Here is a 19,990-nt window from a genome sequence, read left to right on the forward strand (position 1 = left end):
AATATAAACATGAATTTATTCATGAAAAACATCACGCATCTTTATCTCAAAAAACAATTTCTAATCAGATCAAAGTCATATAATAGCTATGTCCTCAATCACTAACTTTGATTGCTTGTTTGTAGCACTCATAGGGTTCAAAGTAGCTTGGCAGTATCAGCAATGTAAGGGGATGTGCCTTGAAAATTTGGCTGTGTGGGATATTTTGTTTTTCATTTTAAATATTTCAAAATGATTGTCTTCAAATCATGTGATTGTTATAGTTTTGGCTAATTTATACTCATTTCTGGTGGAAAGAGGTAACTTTAAGGAAGTTTATTTTAATTTAATTTAATTCAAAGCAAATACTCTGGTAATTAATGAAAGGTTTTGGCACACAGGCTTTAAACATCAACAAAAAAAGTTAGAAAACTCTAAGTAAACCTTTGCCTCAGGATTGTTTGATCATGTAAATTATATTGAGGCTGAATCAAAACCCGAATCATCTGCTGCTGTTGTTACCTAAATAAAAAAAATTACAGCATTAACACAGATTTATAATAATGCTAAAATAATAATGTTAAATCATTAATCTGCACAAGAAATTGATGATCAGATTTTAAATATTGTGCATTGTGATCATTTTTTATTACAGCATTCGAAGCACAGATGTTAAGAGATTAGATAACATTAATAAGGGACTTCCATGTAGGTGTCCCAGTTTCTTGCTCACTGTGCATTGTGTCTAACTGGTATGACTTACTGGAAAAACTGAATGGAACAAAGTCAACATTAATGTTCAGCCTTTCTTCCTATAGCAAACCAAATGGTCTAATAATGGGATACCTTTACCTATACCACACGAGAAAAAATATACTATTACTCCACTACATCTGAATATTGGTACATAAAGAGTCTATGCTAAAGAGTCTAAACAATAAGTAAATTAATTATTATTTTCATTTGTTAATTACAACACACACTGATTAACTGTAATATAATTATAAGAATACTAAATATTTTCACAGTAAAGCTTCTCGAATGTGTGTTGTGATGAGTATAACTATTTTCTTACATTTTACACATCTGCACAAGTATTGATAATATACACAATAAATTATAATAGGCCTCTAATATGTTTGGCTTAATAACTAACTGTATCTAAGACACTGCCCACAGTGTTAGATTTACTATTTAACACAGGCACAACAAGCCAATGCCCTCCCTCAGTCGATTTTGTGGACCTTACATTTGTTGAAATCAGACAAACAGCTCCTTTGTCAACTCTGTAGATTAAAAAAATGGTGTCTCAACACTAACATTCATGGTTAACCTTTCACCTCCTAAGTCTGTAACAGCTGTTGATCATGATTACATCAGAAGTGAACTCAGAGGAAGACAGAGAGAAGCAGACAAATGAACATTACGTAAAAACGGCACTGAGGACAGTAATTACAGTATGTAGCGAACATCTTAATGGGTCTGTGTGGAACAAATAACCAGAACTTGACATACGTTGAAACTGTGGCCTGGTGTGACAGTATGAAGGTACTGCAGCACAAGCCCAGTATTTGTACTACCTTTAACTCGGAATATTTCCTATTTAGCCACGGATATTTTTATAGAGAATATTCTCACATGTGAATTTAGTTTTTTAGTGGCTTAAGACTCATACTCCTAGTTTATAATAATTTCACTGCCTCTCATTGAGAGCAACAAACTGATTTTCACTGTGAAAACTGTGCTCAAACACTCTCATCAAGAAGCTAACTGGGGCTCAAATATCTGATTAGTAATAGCAATATTCCATCTATGCAGGCTCATCATATCACATTGAATTGGTTTGTGATATGGGTTCATATGTAATGTGACATGGTTTTACAACAACACTAGATGGCATTAAAGCAATAATCAGTGATCAAACTGTACATGATCAATCCTGAAACTGTCTATTCAGAGAAAATAAGTGTAAATATCAGACTGTAAGCACTGACCTGTGCACGTATAAGATATAGGGTTGTTAGACCAGGTGGTAAAGGGTGAAAGAGCTACCTATACATTCTACTTGCATGAATGTTTATTTGTATGTGTTTGCCCTGTAAGTGGTGCATAGCTGTGGCTGCTTATGCTTGTTTTCATACACTGTCTTCTCTTTGTATGAATTTGTGTTGTTATATTAATGTTGGAATGACTTAAACTTTTGCTTTTACGGTGTAGTGTTTATTGTGTAGTGGATGTTTTTTTTGTAAATTGGAATAAATTAGTGGTACATCTGCAGATATGATAAATTGTTTGCATGACCTACTGTATATAAGAAATGTCTTCCCTCTCAGCTAATTAGTCAGTGTTGTGTTCTCTTCATCTAAAATACACCAATCATTCTTGACTAATCATATCAGATAAGCTCAATGTGGTTCACGCAATCTGTGTTTTGTTTTGTTGCTTGAGTTAACGTTTCTTTTCGTTAATGTTAAGCTTGGCTATAATTTTTAAAAAAAACATAAAATCAGACATTTACAGATGGCATTAATGTATTTTTATTAATACTTTTCAGGTTTTGAGGAAAGGTGTGTTTCAGTAAAATGTTACATATTCAGTGTTTGTACAGGATAAACCATCTAATTTAAAATGACACAACAGGTCTTTCTGTTACACTCATAAATATGGCTAAAGGGATTCTTGTCCATAGACCTCATTTTGTGAAAACTCTTCACTGTTTGAGGGGAAAAGGAAGCTCAATCTCGAGCCTTCCATTATTAACTTTCAAATAGGCTTCAGCCTTATCTGAACTTTGCTGCAGGACATCATAAACAACGTTATTGAACTGGTCCACTACATAGATTAACATGTCCATAATGTACTCAAAATAATTTTTGAGCTGTTCCATATTTAGGATCTTGTCAACAACATTCTTGATGTCTATGATAAGGTTTTCATAGTAGGCATTGATGTCGATAAACACTGCATCTAAATAGTCAGACTTGATAGAGTCAACAAATTCCTGGGATTTCTCAACAATAGCCTCCAGGGTCTCACCCAGCTCCACTAAAACTGTGTCAAGACTCTCCATATTTTTCACAAAGTCTATCAGTTCCTCAAAGGTATCCTGGACATCCATTTTGACCCCATTTAAGATCTGGTCTACAGTGATGACACCACCATCTCCTGTGTCAAACTCTATATTCCTGATGGAGTCATAGTAGACCTCGATGTTGTTATAGATAACCTGCATGACCATATCTAGTGTGACAGCAATGCTGTCAACCACCTTCTTCAGGACCTCAGGGAGAGTTGTCATCTCATGTGACCCAGGCAGTTTGAACTGGGTCTCCCTCAAAACCTTGATCACAGCATCCAGGAAGCCCTGGACAGTCTTCTGATACCCAACAATAATGTTACTAAAGAAGATTGACAGCTGGCTCATTTGATTATCATAGTTGACTGCAGCATCATAGACCTCATTGATGCGGTTAACAAAAAAGTTCTTTAACTCCTCGACAGGCTTTGTGATCTGGTATTTGTCAGCTAGCAGTGTGACTGTAGAAATTATAGAAGGGAGTTTCATCTTGAGCTCAGAGATAAACATTTTAGGTGCCTCCATGTTGTAGACAATTTGCATGTTTGTTTTATCAGCATCCACAGAAGCTAATTGGATGATCAAGATGTCAATGTCAACCTCAGGGGCAGACTGTTGAATAGAAAAAAGTAAAATATTATTTTAGCTATTATTTGATTTTATTTAAATTTCTACCATGTCAAAGAGGTCATGTTGATGACACACTCACAGGATAACGACCATAGACTCTTGCCCTCATCAGAGATTGGACATTCAGCTGAAAGCCCAGGAAGCCACTGGATGGGGTAGATACTGAGGCACTGACACCGTCAGTGTGAGCATCGTAACGAAAGTTCACATCAGTAAAAATAGGACTGGTGATGTCCAGTTTCAAGGTGTGCTGAGACATACTAAAAGAGAAAGAAAACATTTCAAAATGAAATTCAAATAAAAAACAACAGAGAACTTTCAGGTTAAAAATTTTAACTTGAAATTCAACATGCAGAAATTTGATTCGGTCAAAATACCTGTCATCGGCCCGGCGCTTTCTCCTAAAATGTAAAGGAAAGTTAGAAGTTTAAATCTTCAATATCAGAAGCAACTGTTTAACATATCTAATAAAACAAAGGATGTTACCTCAAGGCTTGGGTAATGACATGGTTGACATCCATGTTCAGGTCAGCATGTTTTAGGACAACCTTGCTAATCATGTTCAGAGCTTCATTCTCAACGTTTGCAATAGTAGAAGCTATTGAAATAAAAAAAAAATTCTGAGCTCAACAATGCTTGCAAAGGAAAACAGATTAATATCTTTAGAGAATTTCATGAACTCACCATCCATATCATATTCCAAGAGCAGAATGGGAGAGGTGGCAGAGGATTTTAAGGTAATTTTGAAGACAAGATCATTGCCTTCTACTTCACTTGCTAAGTTTGTGGTGTAGAGTGGGCTGACAAACTTGGCATTAATAGAGATCTTCTGCTTTTCAGGTGTCACTTCAGCAACAGTTTTCTCAAAGATGGTAAGCTCACCCAGGCTGCTTGGCTGAGTGATATCAATCTCAACATCAGCATTCAAGGAAGAGGCTGGAGCAAGATTAATGGTAGCCTGGGCTATGTGTTTCCCGTTGGTGTTGAAATTGAACAGGTTTGCCTCATTGTTGCCAGTGTATTTCATCACTGCATACACACGACCCAATGAGGCTTCAACTTCAAGACCCTCATTTACATCTATGCCAATAATTTTGGTGACGCCATGGTTAAGACTGGCATCAGCAGTAATCTTGGAGGTGGATCGTAGACCATCATGATTCAGGTATAAATTAACCTCATTATCCAAGAGTCCCAAAACCTGATAGTCTTCAAACACGCTACCATCCATGTTTGCTTTAGTAGCTGTCTCCATGGAAATATACTCAGAGGTTCCATCCAGCTTCAGACTGTGGCCTGCCTTGGCATTTCCTACAGCCTTGATGACAGGGATGTTGAAATCAGCCTTGATCATCAAGGTGGCGACAGCATTTGTTTTGGTCATGGTGGTTACAGCCAGATTTTGGTTTGCTTCCAACTCGAGAATAGGTAGGGAAATCTTTGCAACAGTATTCATGGAGACAGCAGTTTCAGAAGTCTCAGTACTCATACTGATGGTGATGTCCTGGGTGCCTTCAATGTGACGATTTTCGAGGGACAGGGAATTGGCTAACTTGATTCCTCTTTGTGTAGTCAGACTGGTGGTGCCATGAAGTTTTGCCTTTAAACCTTCAAACACAGAAGTAGTATAGGCTCCCAGACGGAACACAAAATCATCCTCAGCATACAGTCCAGTATTGACATTCAGATTGATGATGGCAGATTTGAAAGACAGTTCGGAGATCAGGTTGCCCATACGAGGAACTGGGATCAGATCTACTATATGAAAAAATGGGGCAGCCTGTTTTTTCTGATAAACAATTTTAGCATCCACATCAACTGTCTGCTCGGTAGTAATCAAAATGTTCTGCAATCCAGTGTGCTCATACAAGTTCAGATCATTGATAGCTGGACTATGGAAATCAACAAAAGGGAGAGCCAATTCTGGAATGCTGATGGGATATGTCAGGAAGTCCAGATTAGCCCCATTTTCCATGGCAACAAAGATGCCAGCCTCATTTTCATTACTGTCAACAGTGACATTGTAAAACATTTTGTACTGATTAAGGCGAACAAGAGCTACTGTGTTCATCTGCTGGCTATCAGGTTTGAAGATGGCTGAGTAATCATTCTGCAGTTCTAGCTTAGCTATCAGACTTTTAACAATGTTGACCTTGGCATTTCCTTTGTTTTGAAATTCAAAGACAAGTTCATTAGGATGGATTACAAAGGTAAGTCCATTGGTTACAGTTCCAGTGACTCCACCATAGAGTTCTGTGTGATGGTTTGCTTTCAGCTCAGCCTTCATATCATGAAGACTGCCATGTCCAGATGCCACAAGAAGACTGTTCTTAACCACTGGTGACTCTGCTTCATTGCGGATGTTAAATTTAAAGAAGGTAAGGGTTCCAAATTCAGCAGCAATCTCTTGTTTCATCTTTAAGATGGTAGAGTCTGTGTTCCCGGAGAAACTTAGCTTGACAGCATTTGGGGTGAGTGACAATTGCATGTCACTTATGTGTTTGCCATAATCACCATTAAACTTGACAGTGCCCATATTTTCAAACTTTAGAAGGAGGGTGAGGCCATCTTGCAGAGCAGTTGATTTCTGGTCTACTTTAGTTTCACTTCTGACATTAAGAGCTGGAAGGTCCACTATATGAGAGTAACTGGTATGGAGAGAGCCAGACATACCTTCTTCCACAGCAATAAAAGCTAGGTTTTCAATGTTAGCAGTGTAAGGTGTAGTGGTAACCTTAACATTCGTCTTAGACTGAGCCTGGGCTGATAGGCCATAGATACTTAGAGATGCCTGATGTTCAACTCCAAGGGCAAGATGGTTAAACTTTAGAGTCTCTGATAAAACAACACGAATCCTTTTGGGCATTACAATACGAGCAGTTGAATCAAGTTTGTAATTAAGAATTTCAAAGCTTGTAGATTCGGCCTGGGAGGTGATGAATCCAGTGAACTGCGGTGTCATTGTATTCTCAGTAGAGTTGTGGAACTCAGCAGATGTCTTGATGGTATAGATGGGTGTGACGAAATTGATTTCCCCATAGAGTTTACCAAAACATGGGACCATGATCTCATTTGGAATGGTTGGCAGCTTCATCTCAGGAACAGCAAGAGACTTAACAAGCTTTTCTACAGGAATTTTTGGGATGGTAGGGAATGAGATCTCAGTAAGAGAGATTTCTGGGATTGTTATTTCAGGCATGGAAGGAAGGAAATTAATTTTCAGGTCTCCAAACAGCTCATCAACGAGTGTATTGAAATTAAATTGAAACACATAATAGTAAAGGATTCTACCAACTGTCTCTGATGCAAAGGAATTAACAATTTCCTCAGTTTTAATGATTATTTGCTCGGGTACTACCTTTTGAATCATCTCATACATAATGGTCTGTGCATTCTTGATGGTGTGTGTGACCTCAAACATGCAGCTGATCACAAAGTTTTGGAAAGCTAAAATCTCATCTTTGATGCCCAATTTTATAAACGTTCGGTCTGCAAATTTAAAAACTCTCTCAAGGATCTCAAATGGAACCCCTACAATGACAGCCTTTCCAGCTTTAATAAACTCTGCAATTCTGACTTCTCTCGCGTGCTCCATAAAACCTCTAACAGAGGATATGACCACATTGATAAAATCTCTTGTTGCCTCAAGTTTCTGTGGGATTTCAAGAGTCCTGATCAGTTCATTCAGGTAAGCAGTGTCCAAACGAATAATGACATTGACAAAGTCCACAGTGTCCTTATAATTCAAAGAGTTTAGGTTTTCCACAGTTTCTTCAATGTAGACATTCAGATGTTGAATTATATCCTTAACCTCAGTTGATTTTAAGTAAATGATAATATTCTCGAAGCCTCGCATGAACTCAATCTTTGTGCCTTTGACTATCCCCACTATAGCCTTGACGGTTTCTTCTGTTCTGAGCTGCTTGATGAGTTCCACAGCCTTTTCCAAGATAGCCTGAACCTTTTTCTCAGCCTCAAACTTTATGATCAGTTCTCTCAGTATGTTATAAAATGTGTTGGTCATACCTATGATGTCAAGGTCCCGAATCATGTCCATAGTAACATGTATTATATGACGGACAGTATCTGTAGAAATCTGATCCACTAGTTCCTCAATTTTCCTCTTCAGCTTGGCAGCAGATTCCTGCATGTCAAATCTCTCAATTATTTCTTTTATAATTAACATGATATTCTCTAGTTTGGCCTTGATTTCATACTTGGCATCAATATCACGCAGGAATTCGATGCTACTGCCCTTCAGTTCTTCCAGGTCCATCTCCTGCAGAATCTCTCTTAGGGTACCAATCACATATACAACTACGTTCTTAATGTCATACTTCTCATCAAGGGCAATCAGCTCTTGATGGATTTTCTCAATAAGGTGTTGATGCAGGTTACAACTTTGAATGATCTGCTTGATCATACCAGCAAAGTGTTCAATATAAACAGTGAGATCAGTTAGTATGTTCTTTAAAGTAAACATTAGGTTACTCAAAAACATGTGGAAATCCTCAAAGTAGATGACATTTCTTTGAGTAATATCATCAAAATACTTCTTTAAACGAATGATCTTGCTTTCTACATTTAGCTTTGAAACAAAGTTAATTACATGCTGGGGAAAAGCCTCAAGTTTAGCTCTTACCTCCTCATTGTTAATGTAGTCTCGTAGTGCCTCCGCAATAATAACAACACAGTGCTTGATGTGCTCTAAGAAGGCAGGCAGATGTTCACTTAGAGGGAATAGAATTATATGACAATCTGTGTTCTTGTCATACTTGAGGAAGCCAGAGATGGTAAATTCCTGATTCTCTGTGGATTCTGTGTTGAGGATGTCTGTGAGGATGGTGCCAGAAACCTCAATTCCAGCTCTGTCAGGAGTGTTGTAAACACTCATTTCCTGATTAAAGGCATGCTCATTCATTTTAGATCTAATTCTAAAATTGGTCTTCTGCTCTTGGATTGATAGAACAGTCTCAATCTTGTTGTCAAATGTGGTCTCAAGGGAAAAACCATTATCTAGCTTCTGCGTTACTGATGATCGGCTGTCAAGTGAGCTAGCAAAAGCCAGGGGTTGTGCTTTAAGGATGTACTTGCCATAGAGTTGGGCACTGTGCTTTCCATGCATGGTGATGTCTCCATCAACATTGAATATGGCATCAACGTTGAAATCAAAAGGAATTAAACTGCTATGCATTGAGTGGTCAAAGCGCATTAGTTGTGAGTTGAAAATGGCACTGTTGGTAAGCCTGGCAGCAAGACCGACAATTTCAAGCTCAGTGTTGTGGTTCATATGAGTTCCAAAGAGTTTTCCAGTGGTGCTGCATTTTGCATTAGCAGTCATATCAGCATAGTTTACCTGATACGTATGCTTGATCTCTTCTTGGCCATAGTTGGCTTTTAGGATGCCAGTCAGGTCCATCTTGTAAGGTTCTGCTTTCAGCTGAGCTTCATTAGCGATGATGGCAGCCAGAAGTTTCACGTTGTTATTAACAATGGCAGAAGCAGAATAGGGTTTCAGATCAACATTGATAGCATGAGTGTAAGAGGCGTCCTCGCTTGCAGCGATTTCAGCTCTTGAATTGAAGTCAAGGCTAGAGAGAGTAACGGATAGGGTGTTGGCATTGTTAATCTTTGTGTTAAACACAGCAGCCTTGTTGGTAATGGCTAAAGTAGCACTGGAAGAATCAAGCCCAGCATTGAAGGTGTTCTCCAGGGATAGGGGGCTATTCAGGGTGGTTGTTCCACTTGTGGTTAAACCGTCCTTGTTTATTTTCAAAGTAGCTTTGTGAACAGCCTCATTCTCAAAAAGCTTCACGGTGGCATCACTGCTTACACCCACAGCATTAACACTGACAGAGGCCTGGAGTAGAGTGTAAACACGGTTTTCAGAGAGGTCTGCATTTGTCTCCAGCCTCATGACAAATTCATCGGGGCCTGTAGAGGCTTCTGCCAGGTGATGGGTCTTCACACCAAGGGCATTTGCATCACATTTCAGGGACAGCTTGTTGTCTTTAAAGGTAAGCTCAAACACATGAGTCAAGATATCTTCAAAGGCATGGGTGTTAGACACAACTGACAATTCTCCATTGGCAAGGGTTGCAGCAATTGTGTTCTGGGCCTTAACAATTGTGGAGTCACACTGAAAAGTGGAATCAATCTTTGCTTCTGGCCTGAATGGGAAGATGGTAAAAGACTGAGTCAAAGTGGTCTTGCCATACATAGGTCCAGCATTGAACATTCCCACAAAGTTGTTATCAGCTGAGATTTCTTCTTTGTTGATTCCAGTCATACTAGTGTAGTCTAGTGCAAAACTGAGACCAAGTGGACTTTTGGCTTCAATCTTGCTGCTTGATTTCAAATTGAGTTTGTCTGTGGCGCTTATATCTTCGTGAATACTAATACTTGCTTCAAGTAATTCATGAGCAAAAGAGCTTTTTAAATGGGTCCTAATGGAATCTGTGATTGCCACCATAGCTGAGCCTAAATAAATAAAAGAAGAAAATGCATAATGTGATTACTTTTTGTTGATTTAACAGTACATACAATCTACTAGTTATGTGTATTTTATCAGTGTAACCTTCCATCTAAAAGGAAGTCACAGTATTTCAGTGGAAGTAAAAAAGTGTAACTGAAAACTGTGAGTTTTTTATAAAGGCTAAATTAAAATACCTTCAGTCTTTATTGAGAGGATGTCAAATGGGGAGGTTCCTTTCACATCAAACATAGCTGAGTAGCTTGGTGTTTCCACCACATCTTTGCCAGCAGCCACTGTGGCTTCCACATTGTACAGGTTGCTCCTCATCACAGTTGAAAACTCAGCTTTGCCAAATAGAGGAATAGTCAGATTAAGGTGCTTAGGGACAACAAAATCTGGGATGGGGATCTGCTTGGAGGCGATCTCCAGTCCAAACTCGGGTAGGAGCACAGGTGGTGTGATCAAAGCTGGTGGGAACTTAAGGTCATCTCTGGACTTTCCTCCAAAAAGGATTGGGACCGCAACAGTGATATGCTCATTGCTGAAGTAGTAGACAGTCTTTGCCTCACTGTTAAAAAGACAAGAGTAAAATGAATTAATGTTTTGGAGAAAGAAATAATAATTTAAACATTTGCCATGTTCAAACTCACGTGTTCAGGTATAGTTTCTCTGGCAGTGAAATCTCAGGCATGTCAGGTAGTTTGAAGTTCTGAATGTAAGGGATATCTGCACCATATTTGTCTTTGTAGTTGTTTGCTGCCTATAAAGAGAAAAGTAGTGTTTTATTAATATTTCACATTTTTACCTGAATAACTGTTATATCCAAGACTCATACCTCTGCAAACTTCTTGAAGATGTGACGAACTTTCATGTCAGTCTGCCCCACCTGTGTGTCAAGAAGTTGGTTGCCATACGTCTCATATACATCAGCTAGCATTAACATGGTGGTCTTAGTGTTGACATCAGACTTGACTTCAACCTCAACCTTGCTGGCATCTGCAATAGTAGATATCAATAAATGAATCGTGAAGCATGAGGGACTATTTCTCTAAAGGCCAAATAAGACATTATGGCAGGTATAAAACTAAAGTACTTTATTAAAAGAAATAAAAAAAACATTCTGTCCCATTAATTGTCCCACCAAACTGAATCACTTTGAAAAAACCAATGGTGCCAAATTTGTGGTCCCAAATTGCAAACACAGTTCTAACAGTGCTAGATATCGCTATGTTTAGGATTTAACACCAGTCCAAATGTGCATAGGAAGTAATTATCAAATTAAATGTTATGCAACATTCTGGAAAAGGAATTTTTCCTTCCTTTATTTACCATATTTTATTGTGATTTTCTGCCTAGACATGGCATCCATGAACTTGATGTCAGTTTCAAGTTTTAATTCCAGTTCTTCATCACGTTGCATGTTAGCTGTAACAGAGGCTTCAGCATTGATTGACGGGACAAGAAGTTGGGCTTGCAGCATACCTTCTTTCATGGCTTTCAGGCTGAAAGATGTTCCAATTAGTCAGCGTTAGTCAATGATAGAAGGGTGATATAAATGTTATTTCGTTACCATTTATGGTCGATTTCTTACTTTGCGCGGCCGACCAGGGAGAGCTGGGGGATATTCTTGTTAATAAAGTCCAGAGAAATTGAGTGAGTTCCTTTGCCCTTGGTTTTTCCATCAACAACACCCAGCCTGACTCCAGCCTCCACATCATAGTCAGGGATCTCGATGTCAGCTGTGACGACATTCTTCTTTCTGTTGTATTTCATAATTGCTCTGGCTTCAGTTGGCGCTGTACCTGTAGTTGGCCATACAATACATACAATCCTAAAACTGCACTAAAAGCTTTCTGAGCCACTGAAAGACTGTACCTTATTGTCCACTTTGTCCATTACCTTCAGCCCTCAGAATCACCTTCAAAGTGTCAACCTTCTGCCGGCCCTCTTCGCCCACCTTGAGGAGCTCATAGGCAACAGTGGCTGTGTACTCAGTGACTTCACCAGTAGGATGGAGCTCTACTGCAAATCTTTTAAAAATGAATTAATCATTTAAATGTAAGTTAAATGATTTGATTCATGAAGCTGTTATTGGTTGACGGTTCAGAGAAGTTTGCTCACTTGCTGTCTCCAGTGAAGGGGAAGTAAGGGGCTGTCTCGTGAGAGAAAGCATCAGTGTACTGCAGAGCGGTGCAATATTTCATTCCAGCGAAGACCGGATTGCACTCATTAACATCTACCTTGTCCGTCACCACAGAGGGGATGGTCCTCATCTCTGATCCAGTCACTGCCACTAGGCTGTTTCTAGATTTTTAAAATGGCAACATAAAAAGTTGTCTTTCTCTAAAGTTGTTTCTTTACGTAAATGTAGGAAACTTGATCACACGGAAAAAAAGGGTTGCACTTTATCTACACATGAACAGCTGTGTTTAACTTTCCTTTGACAAGTAATATTTTCCTTTTTATATTTCAGATAAATTAGGTTAACAGTTACATTATGACCAGTAGTTGAAAGCAGCTTGTGCACATTGCTTTCTCATAGTGATGCTGTTGTCTGTGTATATTACACAGTACTTTAAAATTCTGCATAGACTTACGTGATTTTGATGAGCTTAGTGGGACTCATTGGTGCAGGGATGGTCAGCTTTATTTGGTCATGTCCCATGGAGATCTGGACATTGAGGCCACGCTCATGGAAAATGCTGGTGTGCATCTCTAATCCAGAGTTGACATATTCAGGGATGTGACAACCAACCTGAGTTACAAACTCGATGCCAACAGAGGGCATGAAGGTGATTTCACTCTGTGTGGAAATGTTGGAGAAACATGAATAAGTTGTGTTGATGCTCTGCAAAGGACAAAATGATGCTGGATTTAATCACATTTGCGGATAATTACCATGTCATGAGCAATTTTAAGGCCACCCTTTACACCTGGGGTGAAAGTCCCAGACAGTCCAATCCTCAGAGGGAAACCAGTGACAGTAGGCAGGAAGAATTCATTGTCCATGAAGATGTAGTGGGCAAAGAATGTGTTGTCAGTTCTAGTCATCATGGCTTTTATCAGCTATAGCAAATAAAAATATACAGTATGTGATGTTTAAATCCTGAACAGGAAATTGTTTATCAGCTATGCTCTTTAAAGACTAATGAACTTTTTCTTACATCAGTTGGGAACATCTTAAACATGCTGTCAATCATCATGGCGGCAGAGTAGGCCATCTCTTCTATTTCATTGGTGTTCAGATATCCCAACTCATTTCCCAGAAGTCTAAGATAAACCATTGCTTCAGGAGACTGTGCAGCCTTCAGTTCCTTCAGCAATTTGTCGAGGTTCTGTCCAATCTCGCTCATGAGGTTCTGTGAGGCCAAAACATAAATGTCCACAATCTGTTACAAAGATTTCCCTTAAGGCAAAAATTGTTAATCAAGACTAGAGTGGTTTTAAATTAATTTTATATAAGCCAAACAGATTACTCTGAATACCTGTCTTTTCCTCCTGTCCTTCTTCAGAACAGGCAGTATGTTCTGTAGGATCTCGTTGACGTGTTGCGGCACATTGTCAGAGACAAAGTACATTGCCTTCAAGGCAGTGTCGGGGAAGAAGCCATTCTCCCCAAACAAGGCGTCAACAGTTGGCTCAAATCCTTTGCCCTCCATACCAACCTGTACAGGTGACAGACCTTTGAATCAATACTTAACTGTGTGAAAAACAATCTCAAAACATACTTGGATTGAATTGCTGAAAATCGTTACCTCCATCATGTCAAATTCAAAGCCAAATGCCTTCAGTGTCATATCAAGCATGACCTCCCTGGGCAAGTAGCTGGTACCCTCAAAGATCATGTTGCCCTCCACAGATCCAATCTTGTAGTTACGAGACAACTTGGTGGGGTCCATAATAGACTCAATACTGTTGTCCTGCATGGCATTACGGATCCTTTGTCTCAGTCTACAGGAATGAAAAATAAGCATTTAGCAAGGCACAAGAAACAACAGACACACACACACACACACACACACACACACACACACACACACACACACACACACACACACACACACACACACACACAATTATTCATTATCTATACCCGCTTATTCCTGGGTATAACCAGGGTCACAGGGATCAGCTGGAGTCTATCCCAGCTCTCTTTGGGTGAAAGGCAGGGGTCCACCCTGGACAGGTCACCAGTCCATCACAGGGCCACATAGAGACAAACAACCTCACACACTCACACTCACTCCTATGGGCAATTTAGAGTCACCAATCAACCTGACATACATGTTTATACATGAAGCTGTTTTTCACTTACTCTTTGGTCTCAGGATCAGTTGAGGACAAAATGTTGACAATGTGGGACATCACAAAGCTCTTGACTTGTATGTTTTGCTCACTGGTCAAGACATCAGCCAGCTGGACCAATTCATTTGGCCGTGGGTCCTTTATAAGTACAAGATATGCAGCAATACGTTTTTGCATGGGGCTGGCACTGTCCAAAAACACCTGCATGAGAACCTTTCTGTTCTGTGATCAAAAGAGATAAATAAAATTAGCAAGTTGTAGAAATACTAATTTCAACAATCTGTCAGACCAATGAAATAACTCAACATGCCTCCTCAGGAACTGGTGTCAGCCTGTACACTTGAATGGCAGCTTGCTGCACAGCCGCAGAAGCTGCAGGTTGGTTCACACATTGTATCACAGCAGCTCTTAGTGCAGGACTAGCAGGGATGACAGCTGGAGCCATGTTTCCAATAACCTAAGATCAAAATAAAGAGTCATTGTCTTTATTTTGGCTGATCCACACATGCAGAGGAGGCCCAGTTTCTGAGAAATTGCAGTACTTTGCTATGTTGGAGCCTATAAAATTAACACTTTCACAGAAAATAGAAAAGGGATCATGTAATTTGTATAGTTTCCCTGCATTTTAAGTATAGGCCAGTGCTTCTGCTTATCTATCCTGTCATTCATTTTCATTTGGAGCTACTATGTGAGGTACCTACCCTCAGGGTCATGAAAGTGGCCTTGTCATTAGAACAATCACCCAAATGAGCAGCCATGAACTCAGCCACAGAGTCAATCTCAGGAATCAGTTTTTCTTCAGCTTTGTAAAACCTGTTGAAGAGAAAACAGAAAAACTGAGATTTAATGCACAAGTGTCTTATTTTAAACACATGAATAAAGATTAGTTAAAATATTATTCAGTTATACTTTTTGTTTTACAACTGGAATAAATGGTGGTTAACTTCACTTGCCTCTTGACAACATTGCTCAGGGCATACATGATGGGTTTGCTTGGTTTGTATTTGGCCATCTCAAGCATGTCATTGATTAGCAGGGCGGAGGGATTGGACACGAGTCCCATTGCAAATACAGTGGCATCCACCTTGAAAGAAGAGCTGTCAAAAGTCCTGAGGATCTGCATGATGCTACTGCTGCACTCAGGGGTTCCACACTGGGCCAGGACCTGGTAGGTCAGGACAGGGGACACGGCAAGAGCCTCGGGAATAGCATGAGTCAGAGTCTCAGTCTTCATTCCACGGACCATGGTAACAAGCTTGTGGAAGAGGTGGGCCCTCCTCTCACCCTCGGTCTCGGGCAGAGTGGCCAGTTCTCTCAGGAGGTTCACAGCTGCATCTTTATCCTGCACAGCACTCTTGTCCTCGACAGTCTCCATGTGAAGATCCCTGACGATATTACCTAGCAAGCACAGATACAATCAGTGAATATCACCCATAGTGGGCATTTTAAAATAACTGACTGTAAATCAAAATGTTACAAATTCAGCAAAAGGCTTACCGGGGTCAAAGACCCTGTCATTGTGAGGAGAAACCTGAACCAGAGTTATTTCTTGCTTCCCCACATTAGTGACTCCATATTCCCCTCTGTGGAAAGAAAACAGGATATTAAAAACGGGTTTGTTGTAGGTTTGTTGTACAAGACACATCAGTGTGTAGACGTACATAACAGAATTTTATAGAGTCTAGTATACAGCTTGACTTACTTGTGTGAGAAAGGAATGAGGAGGTGGTTCTCAGTACAAGACCCAGAGGTCATGTGTTTCTTCTCATTGTCAAACTTATAGTTGCAGGTCTGGGAGCTTCTGACCAGCTGAGCAAGAGGGTAGTGCTGAAAATAGACAAATGATGTAAATTTGTGACAGGTAAGTTTTTTCATTATTATTTCAAATTCATTCTCTCAAATATACAAGTACTCTTGTGTACCAGTAGATTTTTGATTTGACCAGTTTCATCCAGTACAGTAAATATATTTTTAAAACCAAGTCTGATGATTTGTCTAAAAGTTGAAGGTTGTCTGTTAATGCTTGTGTCTTACCATGCCAGAGATAAGTGCCAGGGGGCTGGAGTAATCTCTCATTGGGACAAAGTTGTCACATCTGGACAGATCCCTGTTTAAGCTGATGTCAGTTACAATGTCCTCTCTAGCATTGACTTTGTAATAGGTCCTGCACTTGCCGTGGACAGTGGGCTAGAAGGAAGTTTAGACTGGATTAGTGGAGAATAAAAATCCCTTTTTAAACTTTTTTGGAGATAAAGTATGGTTTACTTTCACAGTATGTTGCTTCATTTAATAAGAATTTTCTACCATGTTCTTGTTCTTGTCTTCTTCCAGCAGAGGCACAGCCAGGGCAGAGATAATACCCCTTTTGATGTTCAGGATTGTCGTTGTCTCACCCTCCTCAGGGTAGAGTTGCACATTGTACACATCCTCAACCACTACTTTCAGAGGATATCTAAAAAAAATTGTAGGATATTTAAGTGTATTTATCAGTGCAAAATACCATATTGATGATAAAAGTTTCAGAGAAGATTATCTTTGACATCAGGGATTTTTGTGGAGTAACATACTTCTCCATTTCAGCAGCAAAGGCATCAGACGTGGGTGCAGGTCCAAACACAGGGTTTCCCTCTGCGTCTGTGTCGACAACCTCACTCAGGCTGCAGCCAGTGGTGCGGACAATGAAACTACAAGTCTGAGGAACTTCAATTTCCACCTATGAGAGAAGGTAATTCCTTGATGGATTAGTGATCTCATTCTCTGAGAAAAACCAGATGACTGTAGATGATTGTAAAACATGTTTCTCATACTGTGCATGAAGCCTTGGGCCCATTCTTGACCAATGAGGCTCCGTTGATGGCGTTCAAAGATTCAGCTTCATATCGGTATTCATACTTGTGTAAGGTCTTGTACCTTTTGGCCACTGAAGCAGAAAGTCAGTGTTAAGATGAGATTTTGTTTTGCCTTTATGTTAAAGCAATTCACTGTGCAGACACAAAAACTGAACTTTATGTTTAATGAGGTTTGGTCCAACTTACACAGGCAGGTTGGCTGATCTTCATCTTGGGCAACTGTTTATAAAAAAGACAGAATTTAGTTTTTAGTAATTGTAATGCATCTGAAAACAGCTGTTTCATATAAAAATGTACATTTATTATTGTAGCCCGTCTTTATCTGTAGGGTAACGTTTGACTTTTCTGACTAATTCTTACATTTATTTTGCAACAGGTTTAGAATAATATACTTTAAAAAGTTTGTAAAAAGAACACAATACAACTTGATGATGAGGGCTCAATTTACAAAATACATCGTGCAACTTCGCAATGTTCAAAGAAATGTTGTCTAAAACTACTCACAAGCCAAGGCAGATGTGCTGAGGAGCAGCAAAAGGCAGAGCTTTGAGTCCCCCATGACGGGTTCGTTAAAGCTCTCTCCTCTGGGGTTGGGGAGTACACCGAAGGGACTGATTTCTCAGCTTCAGCTCAGGGCTTTTAAAGCCTCAGCTGGCCCCTGTCAGTGGACACTAGGCAGTGCAGTGCTTTGAACGCTCAAAGTCCAGCCCACCTACCTGTGTGGATGGACAAAGGCAAAATAGCACTTGTAGCTCCTCTTCAAACAGCATTAAGTTGTTTTTTATGGCACGTTAACTGCATGTAGGACTGAATACGATATTTTGATTGATTAAAGCACTTTAAAGGTTAGTGAGATATTAGCAGTTTTATAAAACTTCCTTACGTCTAATTATATCTGGGCTTTACCAATTAAAGTAACACAATCCTGCGTATTATATTATATTGATTATGATTTTGAACAGCTGCTTTGTCCAGTGATGATCCTGACAAAAAACACCTGAAAGCAACTTTTCCTGTTGGACAATTGATGGATTAATCCTTTAGTGTTGGTTTGGTTATTTTATTTACTGGTTTATTTAATCTGCATAAAGTCACTGCAAATACACACCTGACTAGATCTGCTGCTGCCATTAAACACAATGCTATATACTATAGTCAGTGTTTTAAATGCAAATGTGGATAATCTTTCAATTAAAATAGTCATAGTATTTATAGTACAATACCTTGTAATAGAGCTAGATGATTGTTGTTCTTCTTCCACTGCTACAAAACCAAATGAAAACTGTGCAAACATTTACCAAACTTTGATTTGGGTTAGATAATGAACTTTGATCTACAAAGATTCAAAGGTTCATGCAGAGTTTGATTTGCTGTTCATTTTGGGGCTTCAGTGCAGGTTGTACCATGGACAGAGCATGCACCAAATAAAGAAACAGCAATAGTCTCGTAATGGAAACAGAATTTTATTTTATGAGCTTTTATTCTAAATATTTATATTGCCATAAAAAGTTTGAATGTACAGTTAAAAAGGGGAAAATATTCATTTTCTGGTATATCGATCACATAACTACATCCGAGCATTGTGTAATGGCCTGTTGCAAAAAAAAAAAAAACCCATCAGCAACCTTTTAGAGGGCTGTCAGATACTGACAGTGTTTGCACTGATAGACATGTACACAGATAGAGTCCAAAGGGGCCTTAAGCCTCTGAACCTTTCATTTCTATGCCATTATCCATACGCTTTATATAATTATATAGTAACATGTTATGTAAATTTCTAAATTTCATACACAGTAATACAAGTGTTATGTACAGAGCCTGCTTCAATGCCAGTGTAAGGTTTATCCCTTCAAGCTTCATTGAGCAGCATGTTCTGTAGTGCTTCTGCATGCTCTCACATTAGAGAGCCTAAAGGATACGAGAGCAAACGTCTAAAAACAGCTGTTTTTATATGCAGGTATTTGAATCATAAGCTTACGTCTTTAACATGTTTTATTCTAACTCAAATCAGGTTGGTGAATCAGGTTAAATATATGCAGATGAAAATATAATCAGAAGAAAGAGTCAGAGAACGAGTCAGAATGAAAAGAGAAACAATGTGATGATCAAATGCATTTTCGTCTTGTTATTTTCAGTCAAAAGAAATGAAAGAACGGCACATAGATTGGACCCTTGACAGTGATTTTAAACTCTGTGACCACATCACAGGAGACAGACGTGCAGTCTCCCGGCAGGGCAGCTCAGGGCACTCTTGCCCAATCAATCATTTAGCATAAAGGTCAACCGTTTAATCCACTGAGACCACTGAACCTGTTTTATAAGAGCTGTTCAACTGAATTATTTATTTCCCATTGTTAAAATGTAGTCTAAAACGTACATGCAGCCCGATGGTGCATGATCCAACTGCATGATAATGTCCGCATGAAAGAGCACAGTACAGTTATTATCAGCTATATGGTTTGCTCAGTGTCATCCATGGTTATGTGCAGACTTGTCAATCACACTCTCCAGCCCTGCAGTATAGATTGAGTGTTGTGGTGCTGCTACTTTACACAAGACGATTTAACTTTGAGAGAGACCATCTGTTGACATGATTATTGTAAACACAAAATATTGTAGTCTTTCATATCACAATTGGAATAAATCCATTTAAATTGCTGCACAGTATTTCCACAG

General features: G+C 39.2%; 1 protein-coding gene across 1 annotated transcript; it reads right to left on the reverse strand.

Annotated features, from left to right (window-relative positions):
* Window positions 1–2,531: 2,531 nt before the first annotated feature.
* Window positions 2,532–18,570, reverse strand: apobb.1 (apolipoprotein Bb, tandem duplicate 1). The gene is made up of 29 exons (XM_026317964.1): window positions 18,538–18,570; window positions 17,819–18,030; window positions 17,501–17,533; window positions 17,273–17,385; window positions 17,033–17,178; window positions 16,770–16,917; window positions 16,500–16,652; window positions 16,168–16,292; window positions 15,963–16,048; window positions 15,419–15,863; window positions 15,167–15,278; window positions 14,776–14,922; window positions 14,476–14,687; window positions 13,916–14,111; window positions 13,646–13,825; window positions 13,325–13,519; window positions 13,059–13,226; window positions 12,758–12,963; window positions 12,282–12,464; window positions 12,060–12,190; window positions 11,752–11,962; window positions 11,490–11,662; window positions 10,996–11,156; window positions 10,811–10,920; window positions 10,355–10,728; window positions 4,370–10,165; window positions 4,172–4,283; window positions 3,765–3,945; window positions 2,532–3,667 (listed from the first exon to the last, which is right to left on the reverse strand). Exons 2-29 carry the CDS (start codon window positions 17,871–17,873, stop codon window positions 2,690–2,692), a joined length of 11,130 nt encoding a protein of 3,709 aa, XP_026173749.1. The 5' UTR covers window positions 17,874–18,030; window positions 18,538–18,570; the 3' UTR covers window positions 2,532–2,689.
* Between the last annotated feature and the right edge of the window lie 1,420 nt (window positions 18,571–19,990).

The sequence above is a fragment of the Mastacembelus armatus genome, chromosome 24, assembly GCF_900324485.2.
Source record: "Mastacembelus armatus chromosome 24, fMasArm1.2, whole genome shotgun sequence".
Taxonomy (NCBI): domain Eukaryota; kingdom Metazoa; phylum Chordata; class Actinopteri; order Synbranchiformes; family Mastacembelidae; genus Mastacembelus; species Mastacembelus armatus.